This window comes from Ambystoma mexicanum, chromosome 14, assembly GCF_040938575.1.
Source record: "Ambystoma mexicanum isolate Mex_15411 chromosome 14, UKY_AmexF1_1, whole genome shotgun sequence".
Taxonomy (NCBI): Eukaryota; Metazoa; Chordata; class Amphibia; order Caudata; family Ambystomatidae; genus Ambystoma; species Ambystoma mexicanum.
The window spans coordinates 535,629,757-535,648,285 of record NC_090940.1 but is presented as its reverse complement, the minus strand read 5'-3'; the positions used below and the strand labels follow the sequence as shown (position 1 = coordinate 535,648,285).

Here is an 18,529-nt window from a genome sequence, read left to right as displayed (position 1 = left end):
GTGGTTATGGCACAGTTACGTTTTATCTTCCGGTGGGACGGTTGGCGATTACTGTCTTTGCGTCAAGCATGGTTTATTTGGTGACCCACCTGGATTCACTGTTTATGCATGTCAGATCTTTGCTTTGTAGTGACTGACTCTGGAAGTTGCGTTTGGTGTATTGTTGAGAGGTGTTGTGTGACGTGTTATCATGGCGCGAGACTAAAAGGGTTATTGGGGGTGCAGTTTAGGAACCGCTCCTTGTCGTGCCATAGAATCAGGAGCATAATGTCACAGGGTGCAGTCAAAGAGCAAATATATTGTGTGCTGGGACATATTGAGGAAACAGGAGTTCAGAATTTAAAGCCTAAATAAATTCCTTGAAAATGACCCCTGTCTCAACTTTGTGGCAGCGTGCAGGCAGGATGAAAGGCATACATGCCAAACCTCCCGATGTAGGCAGGAGACTCTCGATTTTGAGGTGAAAAATATTGCTATTTTTCAGTCTTCCGCCTAAAATAAGTGTAGCCTCAATGCATTCCTATGGGAAAATATGCGTCTCCCGATTTCCCTGTGGAAATCTCCCTCCCAGGTGCATCTGAATGTTGGCATGTATGGAAAGTTACACATGTTCGTTCCCAACACCCCAGAGGTAAGATACAGAGTAGGGTTTAATTCCAATTGGGGGCGGAGGGGTCTTAGGTCACATTTTTATGTTTTTCTATAATAGTGCTAGTTTTGTATTCAATGGGGGGGGGTTGCTTACAGAAATAAAAGGGACCGCCCCCTCACCCGCTTTGAAACCCCTACAGTTTTGTCAGATAGCCCCAAGCCATCACGACCCCCTTCAACCTTACCTGGCTTTATAGCCTGCTTCACTGGCGAGCTCGCGCAGGCTAGTATTTGTAAACTGCGAAAGAATATCGACCAGATGTGCCAGCACACCGCGTACTTTCGACTAAACCGCCTACCGTGGTTAAAGGTGAACTCCGTGACATGGGGGACAGTTGGCAGCTCAGGAGTCCACCGCCGGATCACTGGCCAGCGGGTACACCGAGGCGCCACGGTAGGCCCGGCCTGTTTACCAGCCGGATTATTTATTCACAGTTTCTGCTGCACTGACTGACACGTATCGCTCTTGTCCCCGGTTGTGTACACAGGATCAGCGAGGAGGCGTCGGTCGTGCGGCCGGGTGCTGGCATTAAACAGAGGCTGCAGCAGGGAGTGGAGGCGAGCAGCAGGAAGAAGCCAGCCTTGCCGCCTGCCGCCGCCGCCGCCGCCACGGCTGACTGACTGACGCGGAGGCGTGCGAGCGCGCACCGTGTGTGCGCGTGCGGCCCATGGCGGATTTTGTGGCGGGATCTGTCGGAGGTAATGGAACAGCGTCATTGGTTTTTGACAGAAATGCGTCAGTTGTGTCCTGGCACTGTAATGCTGTTCAACTCATTCCGAACGCATTTGAAGGATCTTACTGGCGGGGTGGAGGGGTACTCTAGACACCAGGGTTACAGTTGATAAAAGTAATGCGTTTACAATTGGGGCGATTCCCTCGTTCGCTAACCTTGCCTTACCAAACAAAATAATGAACACAGGTTCAGCATGTTTACTTTTTTTTTTTTTTTTTTTTTACATCCAACCTTATATCCAGGAGCTCCTGCAGCTAACCAGCTCCACAATATGGGATGCCCTGAGTAACACTTGCATCCACATAAAAGTTCCAACACGCTAGATTGTTTAACATCTTGTCATCTACAGGGCACACGCCCTAACAAGCATTGGCAATGCCAATAGTTTGGGCGTGTGTAGTTGTTTATTGCATTTTACATTTAGCACGGAGATAAGGAATGAGGAATGCCAGCACAGAGGGTGTTGCATAATGTGTGTCACACGCATAACTAGGAGTTTTTAGAACATGTTTGTTTGCAGGACTGTAGCGGTGAGTAGGTGTAGGTGCACCACAATGATGATTTACTGCGTGTAATGATAGATTTCTCTTAACCCACTATTGCAAGGCTGTCTTGTATTGCCTCTTCCTTCACTCCATCCCTAGTTTTTCTTTTGTTGTATGTTACTGTCCAGTTCCTTTTCCTCCCCACTTTTCCCACGTGTTGACTCCTCCCCCTCTCTGTTTCACTTTGCGCTCTGACGTGACACTGATTGCATGTAGCATATTAAAACAGTTCATAAATAAATAATTTGAAACAGAACTCTTTACAGGCATTACTTTTAATTCCTCTTGGTCCGAGAGAGGAACCCCGACCTTAACTTTTTGTACCATTTTAAATGCACGACACTGATAGAAAATTAAACTGGTTTATGCAATCATAATAAACCTTGCTGAACCATTGGCAAACTGATCCCAGCAAGCTCAAAAGAGATACATGGTGTGTACCACACAATATTAAGGTGGTGCACTGGAAAAGGACACGGAACAGAGATAAGGAAACAAGGGGGGTAAGTAGATGCCATGAGACATCATACTGTGCAGTAGTGCATTGGAGGCTGTGTGCTTGACAGTGGTTGACTCTAGTTGACTGAACTCAGAAGGGAATGAGAGCTAAGTAAGCAGGCGAGGTCCAAGGTGCATGACTAACACTGGTGGTCTGGAACGGAACCCTGGAGCGGCAAGGGCTCATGCACCTGGACCTAGATGGTGAGCTCAAGTTCTGGGCCAACGCAGTACTGAATCCCAGCACTCATGCTATCAGACTTACATGCACTACAAGCATTGCCCTTGCCATACGTGGCTTCAGCGATCTTGCTCAATCCCACTAAGAAGGTGATGTTTGCAGTGGTAGAAGTGCACCAAACCAAGTAGTGGAACTGTGGTCTTGGCAGGGGAGTGGGTAGGTGGAAGCATAGTGCAACATGTGACACAGTGTTGCCCCCGGGGCATTGCATCAGTCTAAGTGAGTAGAAACTAAGTCTCCTATTACAACTTTACACTTTCACAGGGACATGATGGACAAATCCTTTGTATAGAATGGTGAATATGGTCGTAAAAAGTAGAGGAATGGTAAACAGAAAAAAATTAAAGTAGTGGAACACCGCTCCCACCGTTCCCGCTCACTTCGATCACTGGATGTTTGTCTGTTCGCATGTATGAAGCCTCCAGAGGAGTACTTGGGTCAGAAGAAACCCTGAGGATTGGACGGCCAATAGCACAGACTGGGGGCATTTATGTGTTATATGGGTTCCAGAAAGGTTGTAACTAAAGCACCCTAGTGTGGACAGCTAGGGATCTGGAAGGGTTCCAGAAGAATTGTTTTTATACCGACTTGAAAAAGAGTGACAGGATGTGAAAGTGAGTACTTAGAAAAACATTTCAGGTTACCTTCCTATTAAGGGCTAAACACAGGGTCCTATATAGTGTGAATACGGGGACTCTGCATGCATTCAGCAAATGCGTTTGTGGTGTCCCAAATGAGTTTACCGTTCATGCATATCATTTTTTTTTGTTTTATTTGTGTATTGTTATAGAAACTTCAACCTTTACAAAACAAATGTCAATTCAAAGATCAATACATTTCTTTAAAACCATCAAATTCAATTACAGCACAAAGGCCATTTTACAATTATAAGTTATTAAGATACGGTCCGACTTCTAGCAAACCCTAAAAAAAAAAGTTATTAAAAAAACATATAACATTTCTATCATGTTATTTATTTAATTTTATTGTTCATTTAAAACGCACTTAATACCAGCTAGTGGTTTCTAAGTGCAGGAACCTGTGTTCAAACATCTTAAAAAACAATGACAGCAATACATACTGAGGTAGAGGAAACACCTAGACAGTACAACCAGAATGAGTCACCATCCATAAATGTAACTTCTTTTACAATCTTGCTAAAAAAAAAAAGTAGTAGTAGTAGATAAAATCCCTATTCGGAAATGAAAATTCCCATCAAAGAACATGCAGTAAAAATAGTACAATAATAACATCCATTTAGATACAGTCGAAGTCTTGCGATCTACAAAATCAACTAAAACCATCCATTAAAAGATAAAAATTGCCTGCATAACATGAGAGCTCGCTCAATATATAAATATACGTTATGGGCTGTCAGCAGGCTCAGGACTGATAATAAAAACCTGAATGCAAATTGCACCTGTCTAAGCTTAGACGCTCTTAATACCGGAATTATGAAATCTTTCCTTGGCTTTGCTAGAGTAGGGCAGAAGAACAGGAAGTGCAGCAGGTCATTTCTATCACATCTCACAGCAAGCACAGCTCCTCCTCTCAGTGCAATTTAATGGTGGAAAAAGTGCCCTTTCCCCAGTGAGCAAAAGATTTGCTCTGAAAGCCATAATCACTGCCATTTTCCTTTGGGTGACGAACCCTTGGACGTAGGCTGGCCTTACAGTTTTGTGGGCAAGATTGCAATGATAAAATTGTACGCTTTGCTTCTGCAGTGCACTATTGTTCCTTATTCTCACTCTATGGGGAGAAAAGGTGTCTATTAGCTCTCCCCTGCCAGCGTTACCTGCCCGCAATTCGTCGCCAAACAAGTGCACAAAACCAAGCTCTTGTAAGGATGATTTTATATATTTCAACCAAGGCGAGGCAGCACAAAAATTTGTGGCCATGAGATCCCCCACACCAGGGCTTTGGTTATTGACAGTTGGGGCCTCTTTCCCCAGTAAATTAAAGGCTGCATTTATTTATTTATTTGCATTTTTAAAGTGCTCACACAGCCCGATGACATTGATGTGTTGTTACAGGAATATGTCTTAGTTGCATATTTATAACGCGCTTAATACCCAGAGGTTTCTAAGCGCGGACCCGGGATCGAGCCTGTGTTGCTTCGTGTTGTCTTGTTTCCAAGGCGAGCACGGTGCTGCTTGAGCTATCCTCCCGGGACACAGATTGTTATGAGATCTTCCACGTAGGCTAATTCAAGTTCTTTGTGCAACAAGTGACCTGGGAATCCCTGTGACAAACCCATGATATTCATAAGGAATACTTTTTTTGTTTGATAATGACCCCACGTAGCCGCACCATACGTCAGCAGAGGTACTGATTTTGCCGCATAAATTCAAAGGGTGTGATCCATGGGCAGGCCATCCAATTTTCCCCTGAATCTCAAGATTGAGCCATTAATTTCAGATGCCTTTACAGTTTGCTGCTTTACGTGTAAAAGCCAGCCCAAGTCACTAGAGATCGTCACCCCAAGGTAACAAAATGATTTGACCCATTCAAGACTTTTCCCCACTGCTAGTATTGCATTCCCTTGCCGTTTGCTGTTGCCAACGCACATGACCTTTGATTTCCCTGCGTTAATTGCTAGGCCTCTCTCTTTCATATAATCATTAAATCCGTTTAGCAATCTCTGAAGGGTGTGTTTTGTCCTGGCCATGAGGACTTCATCGGCATACAAGAATGCACACTCCCTTTTGTTAGCTATCCCTGGAACATCGGTCACTGAGTCAGCTAAAACATTCGGTAATTAATTTATGTAGAGATTGAAAAGGAGTGAGGTCAGGACACAGCCCTGTGGCACTCCACAAGAGATCCTGAATGCCTTTGTTTCTTGGTCCTGGTTTCCCAGTCTTACTTTTGCTGTCAGATTGGTGTGCATATGAACCAAGATCTTTAAAAGCTCACCCGGCATTCCCAGTGAGTGCAATATGCTCCAGAGCTTGCCATCGACCACACAGTCGAAGGCAGTCGAGAGGCCCATAAAAGCTAGGTAGATCGTGTCCTTGCAGGGCCGAACATACTTGTCCAGAACCAAGCCTAGATTTACTATCTGGTCAACTGTTCGGACACCCTCTCGAAAACCATATTGGTATTCCGAGCGGACCCGGTTCTCTGTGACTCAAGTCATAACCTTTTGATCTAATAACTGCCCACACAACTGAGCTGAGGTGTCAATAAGTGATATTGTGCAGTATCAGGTAGGGTCAGTTCTGTCTCCAATTTTGAAAATTGGAACAATGACCGCCTCCTTCCATGAGTCTGGGAAAATATTCAATTGCAATATTATGTTAAATATCAAAGTAGCAATCGGCACCCAAATCACCTTTTCATGTTTACAGAATTCTATTGGAATGGAATCCGGTCCTGCCGCTCTGCCATTTGCAGATCCAGCAAGGGCCATCGCTACCTGGTCCATTGACACCACCAGGCTGCATTGTAGATGTTTTAGGGGGCCACTCTTCCTCTTGTGCCGTTGACCTTCTCGAGGTCGTGATTTTCATATAATGCCGAAAAATGCTTGATCCACCTTGCCTCGATCACCAGTTTGACATGCCCCTTTGCTGTTTTGTTCTCCACACGCAAACCATCTCCAATTGCCTTCCAATAGTCCCTTCTACTTCCCGACAAGGCAGCCCTCTCTAATTTATACCAGGCAGGTTCAACCTGCTCTAATTTGCTGGATTTTAGCGTGTACTTATGCAATGCCCTGGCTTTCGATGATATGTGCCGAGGAACTACTTCGGCATCTTAGTGCCTGTAGAAGTACTTTTTTTGCCAGCTTGCATCCAGCTTTAAACCATGGTGATCTTTTTTGACCGGGTTGTCGGGCCACAAGAGATTCCTAACTTCCTGAGATATGCAAGACATTATATCTGCCCATGCTAGCCATTTGCTCTCCTCTGGATTTAAGATTTCGCCAAGTTGTCTATGGCAGTACACATTACTCTGGACACTAAATAGCCGCGGTCCACCATGCCCCACCGCAATGTTTTATACATAGCGGTGTTGGGTGATTTTGCCCCAGGATTGGGTCCCCCATTCCCTAACTGTAGTGCTAGAACAAGAGGGTCATGGTCGCTTTCGACCCTGGGGACTATCTGTAAATCCTTTATCCATTGCAAATCCTCTACACCCAGGATGATATAGTCAATTGTCGAACGATATTTCTTGTTCACAAAAGTGTGTTTGCCTGGGGTATCAGACACAAATCTCCCATTCACTGCTATAAATCCCAACCTTGTCAACACGTCCGTACATTTCCTAACAAGAGTCTCTGTGGCAGCCTCTATCAGGCATGGTGGGTAGATACAAAATGCCATATACTCATCCATAATACTGTCAGCGGTCCTTGTGTAATTTCCTATTTTTAAGTTAAAATCGTCACCTGTCAGGAATCTACTATTTAGAGAGTGATCCTCATGGCTCATGACATCCTCCAATACCTCCAACAAAGCTTGGAGTGGCCCCCGGATGCTACTATCACCAAATGAATTGAAATTGTCTATGCGCCAGGCATTACTATCCGCTAGCACCATGTCTACTATTAGCAGAATCAGGGAGGTATAGAACAACAGATGTTCTTTGAGTTTAAGTGAGTGTGCCAAATATATTTCAAGACCTCCACTGTTCCTGCCGCGAGCAGACATTTCTGCTTTGGTTGTGTAAACCTCAAAATCTGCCCAACGTATCGTGTCCAGAGCCCATGTCTCCTGCAGTAGCAAAATATCCATATCTTCTAGAAAAATCATAAAATCAGGGTCCTTAAGCCTTGTCTTGAGGCCAGCCACATTCCAGGAGACAATACTCATCAATTGCATAATACAGCTGTCAGCATTAGGGCTCAGAAGGGGCAACGTGCATCCTGCATTATACACAGGGTCCTTTGCTCTAGATGTTAGCATGCATTGTGTCAAGTTTGTCAAAACATTTTCCAAGGCTGCTTGACTCAAGTCCATTACATTTTCAATGGCTCATTGCCCATCCAACCTTGCCTGCGCAGACTCGTTTATTGTTTTTATATATGATCGGAGTTTTCCTTGATAGCACAAAGCGGCACGAGCCAAGTATCATGTAAGTGGCACGGGACGTGTTGCTCATCCTGGTAGACCTCCACACCCTTGAGTGCCAGTTCGTCCGCACAGTTCAATATTGCAGATCGTAGATGTTGGTTCATCATCCCAAATCTGACATTGCAGCCACCACAAAACATAAAGTCTGATAAAATCTACGTTACAGAAACATTTTTAAAGGTTAAATCCTTCATTCCCAAGGTCTCCGACACAACCTTTACCAGTGCTATCTTATAAGAGTCCCTATTTCCGTGGTTTCGGCCCTTGAAGCAACAGATGATATTTCCTTCTCTCCAGCCAGCCAAGGGATCCACTCCATCACTCTAATTAGTCTCAATTACAGAGTCTTCGCCTGTGTTCTCATTTACATCCTTCATGTCTATGTGAGGTGATTCCCCAAATTCTCTTCGATCTTCAACAATGTTTGTGGTCTCCGGACTAGGTTTGCAGTCTTTATTGCTTGTGATAGTAATCGAGGGTTCGGCTTGCTGCAATGCATTTAATCGATTTTTCGTTTCCTTCGAAACCATCGACTGCTTTCCGGTCTGTCGGGGCTGAAATCCTGTGCTTGGCCTCATTGCAGGAGGCACATGAGGCGCAACTCCTGAAGGGTCCACAAACATTGGGGAAACCGGGCGTACAGAAATGCCCCCAAAGGGCATATTAATGACTTCTAAGTTATGCCCTTGAAGGGAGGCTGGTGCACTGGCCTTTATCTCGTGCTGTGTCTGTGCCCCAGCTTCCACTGCAGCAGGTATTTTAGTGTCCTTTGGTAACTGTGGAGCGCCACCCCTTAGGAGTTTAAGGATAGTCTCAATGCACTTGTCCACACGCTGTCCATACTTGATATGTAGGGCTTGCATTTTACAGATCTCGTCCTTGATATCGTCTGTTGACAGAGTAATGTCATTTAGCCAAAGCTCTAGTATTCCTCTGACCTGCAGGCCGTGGACCGTGGACCAGCGGCTGCTTTCTCCTCTTCTCCACTTGTCCGGTGTGCCTGTTGTCTTCTGCACTTTCCCCTCTGCGATCACTTGAACCAGAGGAAACCACCTCTGAACGACAGGACGTGCTGTGAAAGTGCTGTGAATGTGGCAAGCTGCACCTCCCTCGGTACTCGGTACTCGCTACTGAAGAGAGGCCGCTTCCGACATGCAACAAATGAAACGGTACAATGGAACAATGCAAAAAAAATAAAGTGCTCTTCACAGAAAACGAATATGTGCTTCATTGTTTCCAATTTTGTTCCTACAAAAATGACATTGGGCATCCTCTTCAGTGATCAGAGTGCGACGCAAATAAAATGTCCCCCGTAAGAAATAAATTCCATCTAAATTGGCAAAGTCCATATAGCGCTTCAGTAATTTATTCGGGTAGGGGGCCACAACCCTCAATTTCTTATGTTCCCAGTTCAGATGTTGCATAAATGGGAACTCATGTAATTTACCAGTAGTGGAGCCCCAGTCCCACTAGTAAAGGGATCGCGTTACTTGATCAGGAAATAACTCCAGCTCCGTCCTACTTTTACATATGTCCGCAAAGATTGAATCACACACGTTTTCCAATGCTGCCAAGGTACAATCTTTTTTTTCAAGCAGGCCCCTACTCAGTTCGGCATTTAAGGTGTTACCTGCAGGAATTAACATACTTCTATACAGACTTAAGAGCCTCCATTTTACTATGACCTATAGATACCCAAGTACCAATTCAAAGCGAATTGCTGCAATTGGGACAGCATTTGGCAATCTTAAAACTCTGTGCCAAATGATTGCCCTATCCTCTCAAAAACGTACAGAAAGAGAAGCTCTGCCCCATACTCTAATTTTGGGACAACTTTCTCCTCATAAAAAATCTGCGAGGTCTTAATAGAAAATCTTACGTACCTTTGATTTTAATCATTTGACTTGACAGTACTAGAGCCCCTTGTTTTAACTGCAGTTCCATAAATACCTTATGAGGTTTGCTACAAGTAGCAAAGCCCAAATAAAGCAGGGTTTCCTTCTCTTACCTCCACTTGTGTTTTAATACCTTCCTTTTCTTGGTAAACTGGGTGGCTTTAGTCTTCTTTGCATTTATTACTTAGGATTTGACCTCAGCAAATTTTGAAAAAGCATTCTAAAGCCTCTGAAGGCCGATTGGGTTAAGATCAAATAAAAGCAAATCATAGGTGTAAGCCATCCAGATAATGCCAAACTAACCAATCCTTAGAGGAGCAAATGAGATGGGATCTAAATATCCATCCACATCAGAAACATATCAATTTAAGAGGCAGGGGGCCAATATCCGATATCATGCTTATCAGATCTCTGCATTGTGGTGGCCCTAGAAGTTTTGTGTGGTGTAGCGTTTTGAGTAGTGTGGTGAAATCCGTTATTATGGTTCATGACTGAAAAGGTTAGAAGAGTGCAGCCCAGAAGTAAAAAAGGTAATGTGTGCCGGAACATGTGGAGCCCACATGAATCCAGAGTTTAAAGCTACAAAAACATGTACAAATCCTCTTAAATCTCAGATTAGGAGCAGCTTGTAGAATGAAAGATGCACATTTTTTCCAAACACATACCGAGGTGGGACGCAGAGTAGGATTTGACTGCACATTGATGGCCCATGTTAAAGATAGAAACAGTGGGCCAGCAAAATAAAGTCATGAGGTTTTGTGTAGTACTCCTTTTTTACATTGAATTGCAGTGTGCTGTTTGGACAAAAGACAAATACAACTAACATATTGCATCTCCTTTTTTAACTGCGCCACACTTGGAGTGTTACCAATTGGCCCCAGGTCATCACAACCACCTTCAGCCTTACCTGGCTTTATATACAACCTCACTGCCTATGATAGGTAGGATCGTATTTATAATGTAAGTAAAAACATGGACGCAATGTGCCAGCATGCAAAGTACTTTTTGCTAAATTCGAATGCTGGCTAAGAGCGAACCCGATGACAAGTGGGCAGTTGGCATCTCAGAAGTCACCTACTGGATCACTGACTCACCATGCCATATGGCGATGGTAGGACTAGTTTATTTGCAAACTGGCTTATTTATTCACATTTTTTGTTGCACTGACTGACACTTATCGCTCTTTTCACTGTTGTATTTACACAGATTGGCTAGGAGGCATTATGCAGGCGGGACCCTGGATTAGATAGAGCTGGCAGGGAGTGGAGACCAGAATACTGGTGGGCGTAGCAGGTGCTTTAAGTGGGATGCGGAATTGAGGGGGCTCTTACAAGAGGTATGGTGTATGTGTTGGGCGTGGCCTAAAGGTAAGCACTTGCCCCACACAAAACATGACGCAACCTTTGAAACATATATTTTGGGTCATTTTGCATGGTCTCAAGTGGTCCTGTTTGCATCCAGTCTGCATATTGTAAGTACACCTCTTTGGCTCCGTGTGAAAATACATTGCTGTCTCCAAATAAAACACTCTCACTTAATATATAAACAATTACATCAGTGACTAAATTATCCTGATTCTAGAAATAAATCCGCAATAATAAAGGGAGGGAGACAAACAGCACAAATGTGGGTTCACTGGATGCTTTACATAAAACCATAGAGCATTTGCGGAACACAACAATGAGCTCAGATTTTTATATTTTAAAAATATTTCTGTGATAGTGATTTAAGTATGAAATCCTTCTGAACATTTAAAGAACACTGGGCTCAGTGTTCATTTCCTTTTTCACAACACTCATGCTAACAGTAAAATGTCTGCGAACCACAAGCCTTATATAATCCTTCAGGGGACGCTTCTCCCTGCAATTCTCTAGCGCAAGAATTCTATCAGACAACTGAGGAAAAACAGGCTTGGGTGCATGTTATTTTTTAATGTAAGCCAGGCTTGTGGGTACAGGTGGTCTGTTCGGCGACTCGTAATTCAACAATTATAACTGAGCAAGTCTGTTATATTTGCAGTATCTTGATCAAATGTGGTATAGGGATAGGAGACCCCTAAGTCCACGTGTTCAGTTTAAAGTCTGGTCGCAGGTCACTGGATTGACGGTAAACCAGGAATGAAACCGTCATAAACAATGATGCAAAAAAGAGGAAAAAATCCAGGACATTGCGCTCGATAAATTGAGAAACGTGTTTATTGTTAGGTCCGCCCTTAGGTGATAACACGTGTTACGGCCCTTCCTGGCCTTTCCCAAATCAGGGCTAATACATTCCCTTGCCGGGGGGTCATAAATTCGTCTTAGTAGTTGCAAACTTGTATTGGGTTTAATCCCATCTACATGGAATTTAGTCAGTCATACGTGTTGGTTCTTTCAGAATTCAGTATTCTGACCTCACAATAAACACGTTTCTCAACTTATCGGGTGCAATGTCCTGGATTTTTTCCTCTTTTTTGCCTCATTGGGTGCATGTTAGTAGGGGACAGAAGGAGTACTGGCGGCACCCTGACTCTGGAGGTTTTGGTGACTTCCGTAGCTCTGGACCACTTATAGCCCTGAGCATTGCAAGCATTTCCACCTGCCATCGCCACAGTCGTGAGCTGCACCAGGACAACTGATTGCAGGCAGACGACTGCACCACATGGCCAATGGTGGATTTTGTTGCAGTAGCTGTTGGAGGAAATGGGAAAACTTAATCGTTTTTTGAGAGAAATATGGCATTTTTCTCCTAGTAATTTACAATGTAACCTTTTTAAATGTGTTATCTGGGGATGGTGGGCCAGCATAAACACTGGGGTGAACAGTTGATAAATAGAACACATTTTAAATTGGGATGACTCCCTCTCCAGATAACCTTAGCAAAGAAAAATACCACTGCATAGTTAGAAAAGTCACAAAAGTGCTATACCCTTAACTCAAAAGAGGCCACATCCAATCCCATGTCTTCAGGCATCAGAGTGATGTCTCCAAGAACTATATTTAGGGGTGCATGCATGGTCCACAGGCAAACGTTGGGTATAGGCACCAATAACTGGTGATAGCAAAATAGGCACAAAAACAATTTGAATGGTAACATGCTAGGTTTTTATTCCCAGCAAACTTGGTGAAAGAATAATATCTGACTGCTGCCAATACATTCACAACCCATTCCCATTCTGCTTAGGGCTTCCCAACATAAAAATGAGACTTGAACATATCTCATGGAAGCAAGAAAACTGCTTGAAATGTGCTTTTGAGAGGGGCATGTCAGCTGAATAATAGTCACAGCCGTCACGGTGATAAAGTAACTACTCTCTGTAGGAGTATTTGTATTTTTATTAGATGTTTATAGCCCTTTTATAGAGATGAGTAATGGCTAAACCGTCTACCCTGCCCCTCACTACTACTTAGCTAGCAATTACCCCAATCATAAAGGTAAAACGGACACAGCCTGATGTATATAACTAACGCCTTTGCCTGTTGTAGTAATGTGGGCCGACGGCAGGCTATACTCTCAGGAGGGGTGTGAAGTTGATAACAGTAGCCATACAAACAGCAACTGCACAAAGACTCCAAAATAAAAGAATGTCCAATCAAGGTTCTATGAACATGTTGACTTTTTAAATTAAACAATAAGGCAGGCAATTGTAGCAATGTAATGGTTTAAAGGATATGTCTTTAAAGAAAGGCATTGAAAAGGGGGGCCTATAAGTCACTATGATCTCAAAAGTGGCCCATGGGGACAATACCTCTTCACAGTAACTTATTGTTGTTCTTATGGGGTTCCACAGGATCAAATGGGCTTCTCTGCCCTTTCCTTGCGATCAAGCCAGGTTCGAGATGTGGCAAGTTGCGTTGATCCAGTGACGTGCTGGCTTGGATATGGGGATCTGTGCTGTTCAAATCGGCGTTCGAGATGATGCGGTTAGAAGGGCCCAACAGGCACGGATCAGCGGCCTGTCAGTTTCACCACTGGATCGAATCTGCCCTTGACACAATGCCTAACAATGGTTCGAGTCATTGTTCGAGTTGGGTTGAGGGGAGGTGATGTTTTTCGATGCAGTGCTTGATATGGTGAGTACAAGGGTTCTGCAGCGGTGTGCCGGTGGTCGAGTCAAGGCAGTGATAAACGCTACTGGTGTGAAGTGGCATCAAGCTTGTTTGAAGACAAGAGCAAGCAGTTCAAAATCATGAAGTGCCAAAAGAAGCATTGCAGGTCCTGTGTTGGTTTGAAGAGTGTTGAATGTGGTTTGAAGCCGTGCGAACAGGATTCCACCTGCCCTCTGGCTTTATGGTTGCTGGGAGTCAGAATCCAGGGACTCCAAAGAGAAGGGAAGTCCTTTTTGCTCTATGCTGCCAGTCCTGGAGTTTAGCTACCACCTACAGGTATTCGTTCACCTCCAGTGAGGAGCCTGGTTCAGGTGCAGATACTAGAGTCGCAGGACTTTGTCTACAGCAGTTTACCCCCATTTCTCCCAGGGGATGGTTAGATGACAGAGCTCTCCTCTACCTTGAATGCCTTCTATTTTTACCTCACTGTTGGAGGACTTTGGAATTGACAGTACTCCCATTTGAGGTCAAATGCATTCTCCTTGTCTTCTTGAAAGTCCGAAAATGAATCAAAAGAAGGAGTGGGAGACCCCTTCCTTATAAAGGCAAACTGTTACAAGGGATTGGCCTAAAGCAAGCCTATTTCAAGGGGTCCAGTCCCTGTTGGTGTAACAGGTGGCCCTTGCCTTCTGACATCATACCCAGAGCGCTTTGTCCTACAGGGAATGGAGAGTGCAGGAAGGAAGGAAGCCCTAACAGAAAACCAGGATGTTCGAAGCCCCGCTCAGGCGACTGTCCAACTCAGGCTACTCTAACTGCACCCTTTCCCCATGCATGCTGACGTCAAAGACCCTCTGTAGTGGAACACCCTGGTGTGAAGCTGGTCTTGTTATGTGAGTGCCCCTTTGAAGCGTTTCCCAGGAGATCTCCTGGTGATAGCTCCTGCGCCTTCAGGGGAGCTGTTACCTTTCATTCTGGAAATTAAAGGAAGGTAGCATCCTGGCTATTGTCTTACTTGGAGCAGTACAGACAGCCAGGTTAGCCATTAATGTACGTTGTATTAACATGATTGATCTGGGCTCACAGGGTTAACACTTGCATGATATCGAATTGGAGTGGCTTTAATAATTGTGTGCTCTTATCAGTCAGCATAGCGTAACCGGGTATTGCTTATTCTTAGACATTACCCTGCCACCAGAGTGATAAGGCAACAATTATTTGGTTTCAGTTCAGAGGCGCAGAGGTTAACATGCTAACTCTGGCTGCAATTACTTTGGACCACAGCAGCTGTCAGAGATGCACATGTGGCCTTTGAACCTGCCATGTGCCACAGGTGAGCAGGAGACTGGTGCAGCATAGGCAGTGTTGCACAATGTTTTTGGCATGGAGGCCTTATAAAAGGGGGTCTAATTAGCCCACTCACCTTTCAGACACAGGATAAAATGCATCATTTTATATTAATACAAATCAAGGGCTTTCACACAATCACCAGAATGCATTCTCTCACATTCACACTCCAATGAACACTGTGGAGCTATTTTGAGGCTTTGCTTGGAGTTATTGATGCTAGAATTTAGATAGTTAGATATTATTGATGGTAGAATTTAGATATTTCTCCTGTCTGCTCCTTTGACACTGTTGATCGCTCTGATCGCCCTTGCCTGGATTGAGTCCTACCTGGCACCCCAACAATTTGTCTCATTGAGCAACAGCAAGCAACACCTCTCAACTCACTCCTCTAACAGTTGGTGTCCCGCAAATCTTTGACTTGGGTTGTCTCCTTTTTATACTCTACACCTCTGCTCTTAGGGCACTAAACTCCTCCTTTCGGTTCTCGTACCCACTCTTCGCAATGACACCCAAATCTTCTCCTATTTCCCTGAACTTTCCTCTGATCCCTCTATCAAAATGTCCAACTGTCTCTCTGCCATTAAATATTGGATGACTTTGCACTCTCTTGTGTTAAACTCTACTAAAACAGAGCTGCTCTTCTTCCCTGCCAATACTCCCACTCATCTCTTCCCCTGCCTATCCAGTTCCCACCTGACACTCTCCCCTACTCTTTCTCAGCTAGAAACATCAGCATCACCTATGACCCTTCTCACACCTTCCCTACTTTCACCTTCAAAATTGCAACAGCGGCTCACCTCAACCTCCTAAATGTTAGGAAAAGCAAGACACCTCCTTCCTTTCAACATGTAACGCTCACCTGATTCTCGCAGAGGCGCCGGTCTTGACTGGGCGACTACCGTATCTTCAAAGGTGATGTGTAGCACCCGGTTGGCTCTTTGGGCTGGACCTCTGTGCACTGTATGCCTGACGTGTAGAGTAAGATGTCTGCAGATAGAAAATATGGGGTTAATGAACTGGGGTTATTGGGGTGTCCCTATCTCTTTCCTCTTCTCCTCTCCTGTAGACCCCCAAAGGTTAACGCTCTCACCTTAGGTAAGTGAATGCCGAGCTCTCCATCTGCCTCGGGGCAGGGTGCTGTAACCAGTTTCTTCACTGGATAGGTAGCGCAGGCCTCTTGACTTCAGAGGACTGGTGTCCGTCGTTTACTGCACGAACGGTAAGTTTCGAGTCATTCAAATGTCTTTAAAGTCTTTAGTAATGATGTCTCTTGTTTTGCAGGGTTCCGGCGATGGCGGATGACGGGCTGAAGTGAGTTGAAGATGGAGCCCGTGTGATGAATAGAAGCGCCTGGAAGCACATAAGTAAGCGCTTGTTGCCTGCTTCACTATGCGCTCTAACTGTCTTTTTATTTTGCAGGTACGAGTTCGGAGCGGCTGCAGGGTGCCGGAATACCCACTGGATTAGATGTGGAAAGGAGTAATGGCACGTGAGTATTAAAGTTCCCCAATGTCTTTAAACGCACCTTGTTTTGTCTTTCAGATGCGGGATGCAGCGCCGAAGGCCTCCGGAGCGTGCGAAGAGTTGGTAAACTTTTGTCTTTCAGATGCCGGAATGCTAACCTGTTCTTTCTTGTCTTTATAGGTGTTGCTGAAGACTGGATTCAGGATGGTAAGCCTTTGCCTTTCAGATGCCAGAATGCTAACCTGTTCTTTCTTGTCTTTATTGGTGTTGCTGAAGACTGGATTCAGGATGGTAAGCCTTTTTCCTTAGGCCCAGGACCGGATGCAGAAGACACGATGAGCGTTCTGCTGCAGAGGTTGCAGAATAACGCAAAGCAAGATTCATCCACCGGGTGTGGTTTAAATAGCCTCCTGTAGTGCTTAGGTGTCTCCTTCCACAGCCACGCCTAAGTAAGAAAAGAGTTCCTGGTAAGAAAAGAGTTCCTGCCTTCCAGAAGAGTTCCAGTGTTCTGAATCTAGGGAGTGGCTCCAGCCCCACCCAACAGGAAAAGTAGTTCCAAACAGAAGAGGATCAGAGGCTCAACTGGCAGGCAAGTAAGCAGCATGGTCTGCTGAAGGTAAGTCCACCCAAGCATTATGAGCCCGGCGCTTCCAGCGCTGGGACTGGGCATATTTATGAGCCTGGTGCCACTGGCGCCAGGACTGGGTCCAAAAGGTCCCAATTGGGACTGGTTGGCACTCGGAACCTGGGTTATGGATCTGCTTCCAAGGGAGTTGGGAAAACCCTGACCTTTTGGAAGCAGAGATCATGACAGTACCCCCCCTCAAGGCCCCTCCCAAACCGGGCTTCTCCGGGGGTTTTGGCTTGTCAGGAAATGTCCGGTGAAATCTTTTGATTAGGCGAGGAGCGTGGACATATTCAGCAGGTTCCCAGGATCTCTCTTGGGGGCCGTAGCCTTTCCAGTCAATTAGGTAGAATAGTTTAGATTTGGAGATCTTGGAGTCCAGAATGCTTTTGACTTCAAACTCGAGTTCTCCATCCACTAGGATAGGTTTTGGAGATTTGGTTAGTCGGGTTTGAGGTTGCACGGGTTTTAATAGAGAGACGTGGAAGACCGGATGTATCTTCATGTGCGGGGGCAAGTCCAACTTGACCGCTACTGGGTTTACTATGGTAGTGATGGAATAGGGACCAAGGTATCTTGGGTTGAATGTGCGTGGCCCTTTTAGAGATAGATATTTGGTGGATAACCAGACTTGATCCCCTACTTGATAGTGAGGGGCTTCCTTCCGATGTTGATCTGCTCCTTTCTTGTATTGTTCTTTAGCCCTTTGAAGGTGAGAAACAGCTTCCTTAAAGGCTTGGGTGATTGTAGAATGCAGGTAGTCTACTGCTGGTGTTTCAAGATCTTGGAGGGGATCCAACTCCGAGGTTCGAGGGTGACTGCCGTACAAAAGAAAAAACGGGGTTTTCCCAGTTCCCGAATGGACAGAGTTATTGTAGGCATACTCGGCTATCCAAAGGATATCTTTCCAAGTTTTTTCAGTTTGTTGCAGCATGCAGCGTAAATACTGTTCCAGAGTTTGATTGGTCCTCTCGGTTTGTCCGTCGGTCTGAGGGTGGTGACTGGTCGATAGTCTCACATCAATTTGAGCCGACCGACAGCAACTTCGCCAAAAATGAGAAATAAATTGACTACCTCGATCCGAAATTAGAACCGAAGGAAAACCGTGCAGTCGGACGATGTTTTCGAGAAATTCTCGGGCCAGAGTTGCTGCTGTTGGCAAGCCTTTGAGCGGAATGAAATGCGCCATCTTGGAGAATAAGTCCACGATTGCTAGAATCGTATTGTATCCGGAGCATGGAGGTAGATCGGTGATGAAGTCCATAGAAAGCGTATGCCAAGGGCGAGGTGGGATGTCAATAGGGCGTAAGAGGCCTGCTGGTCTTTCCTTTTGACTCTTGTTTTGGGCGCATACTCCACAGGACATTATAAAGTCTCTGATATCTTTTTTCCAAGACGGCCACCAGAAGTAGCGCTT

At 45.0% G+C, this 18,529-nt stretch overlaps 1 protein-coding gene across 3 annotated transcripts in view; it reads left to right on the top strand.

Annotated features, from left to right (window-relative positions):
• SLC25A47 (solute carrier family 25 member 47) overlaps positions 1-18,529 on the top strand; it is a 305,790-nt gene that overhangs the window by 155,469 nt on the left and 131,792 nt on the right. Inside the window, exons 1-2 of one of the 3 annotated variants that reach the window (XM_069637781.1) lie at positions 715-1,045; positions 1,140-1,350. In XM_069637781.1, the coding sequence (XP_069493882.1) occupies positions 1,320-1,350 (31 nt within the window). In that variant the 5' untranslated portion in view covers positions 715-1,045; positions 1,140-1,319. Of the gene's footprint in view, positions 1-714; positions 1,046-1,139; positions 1,351-18,529 lie in introns of those variants that run through there. The other 2 variants (XM_069637779.1, XM_069637780.1) reach the window with 2 other exon arrangements.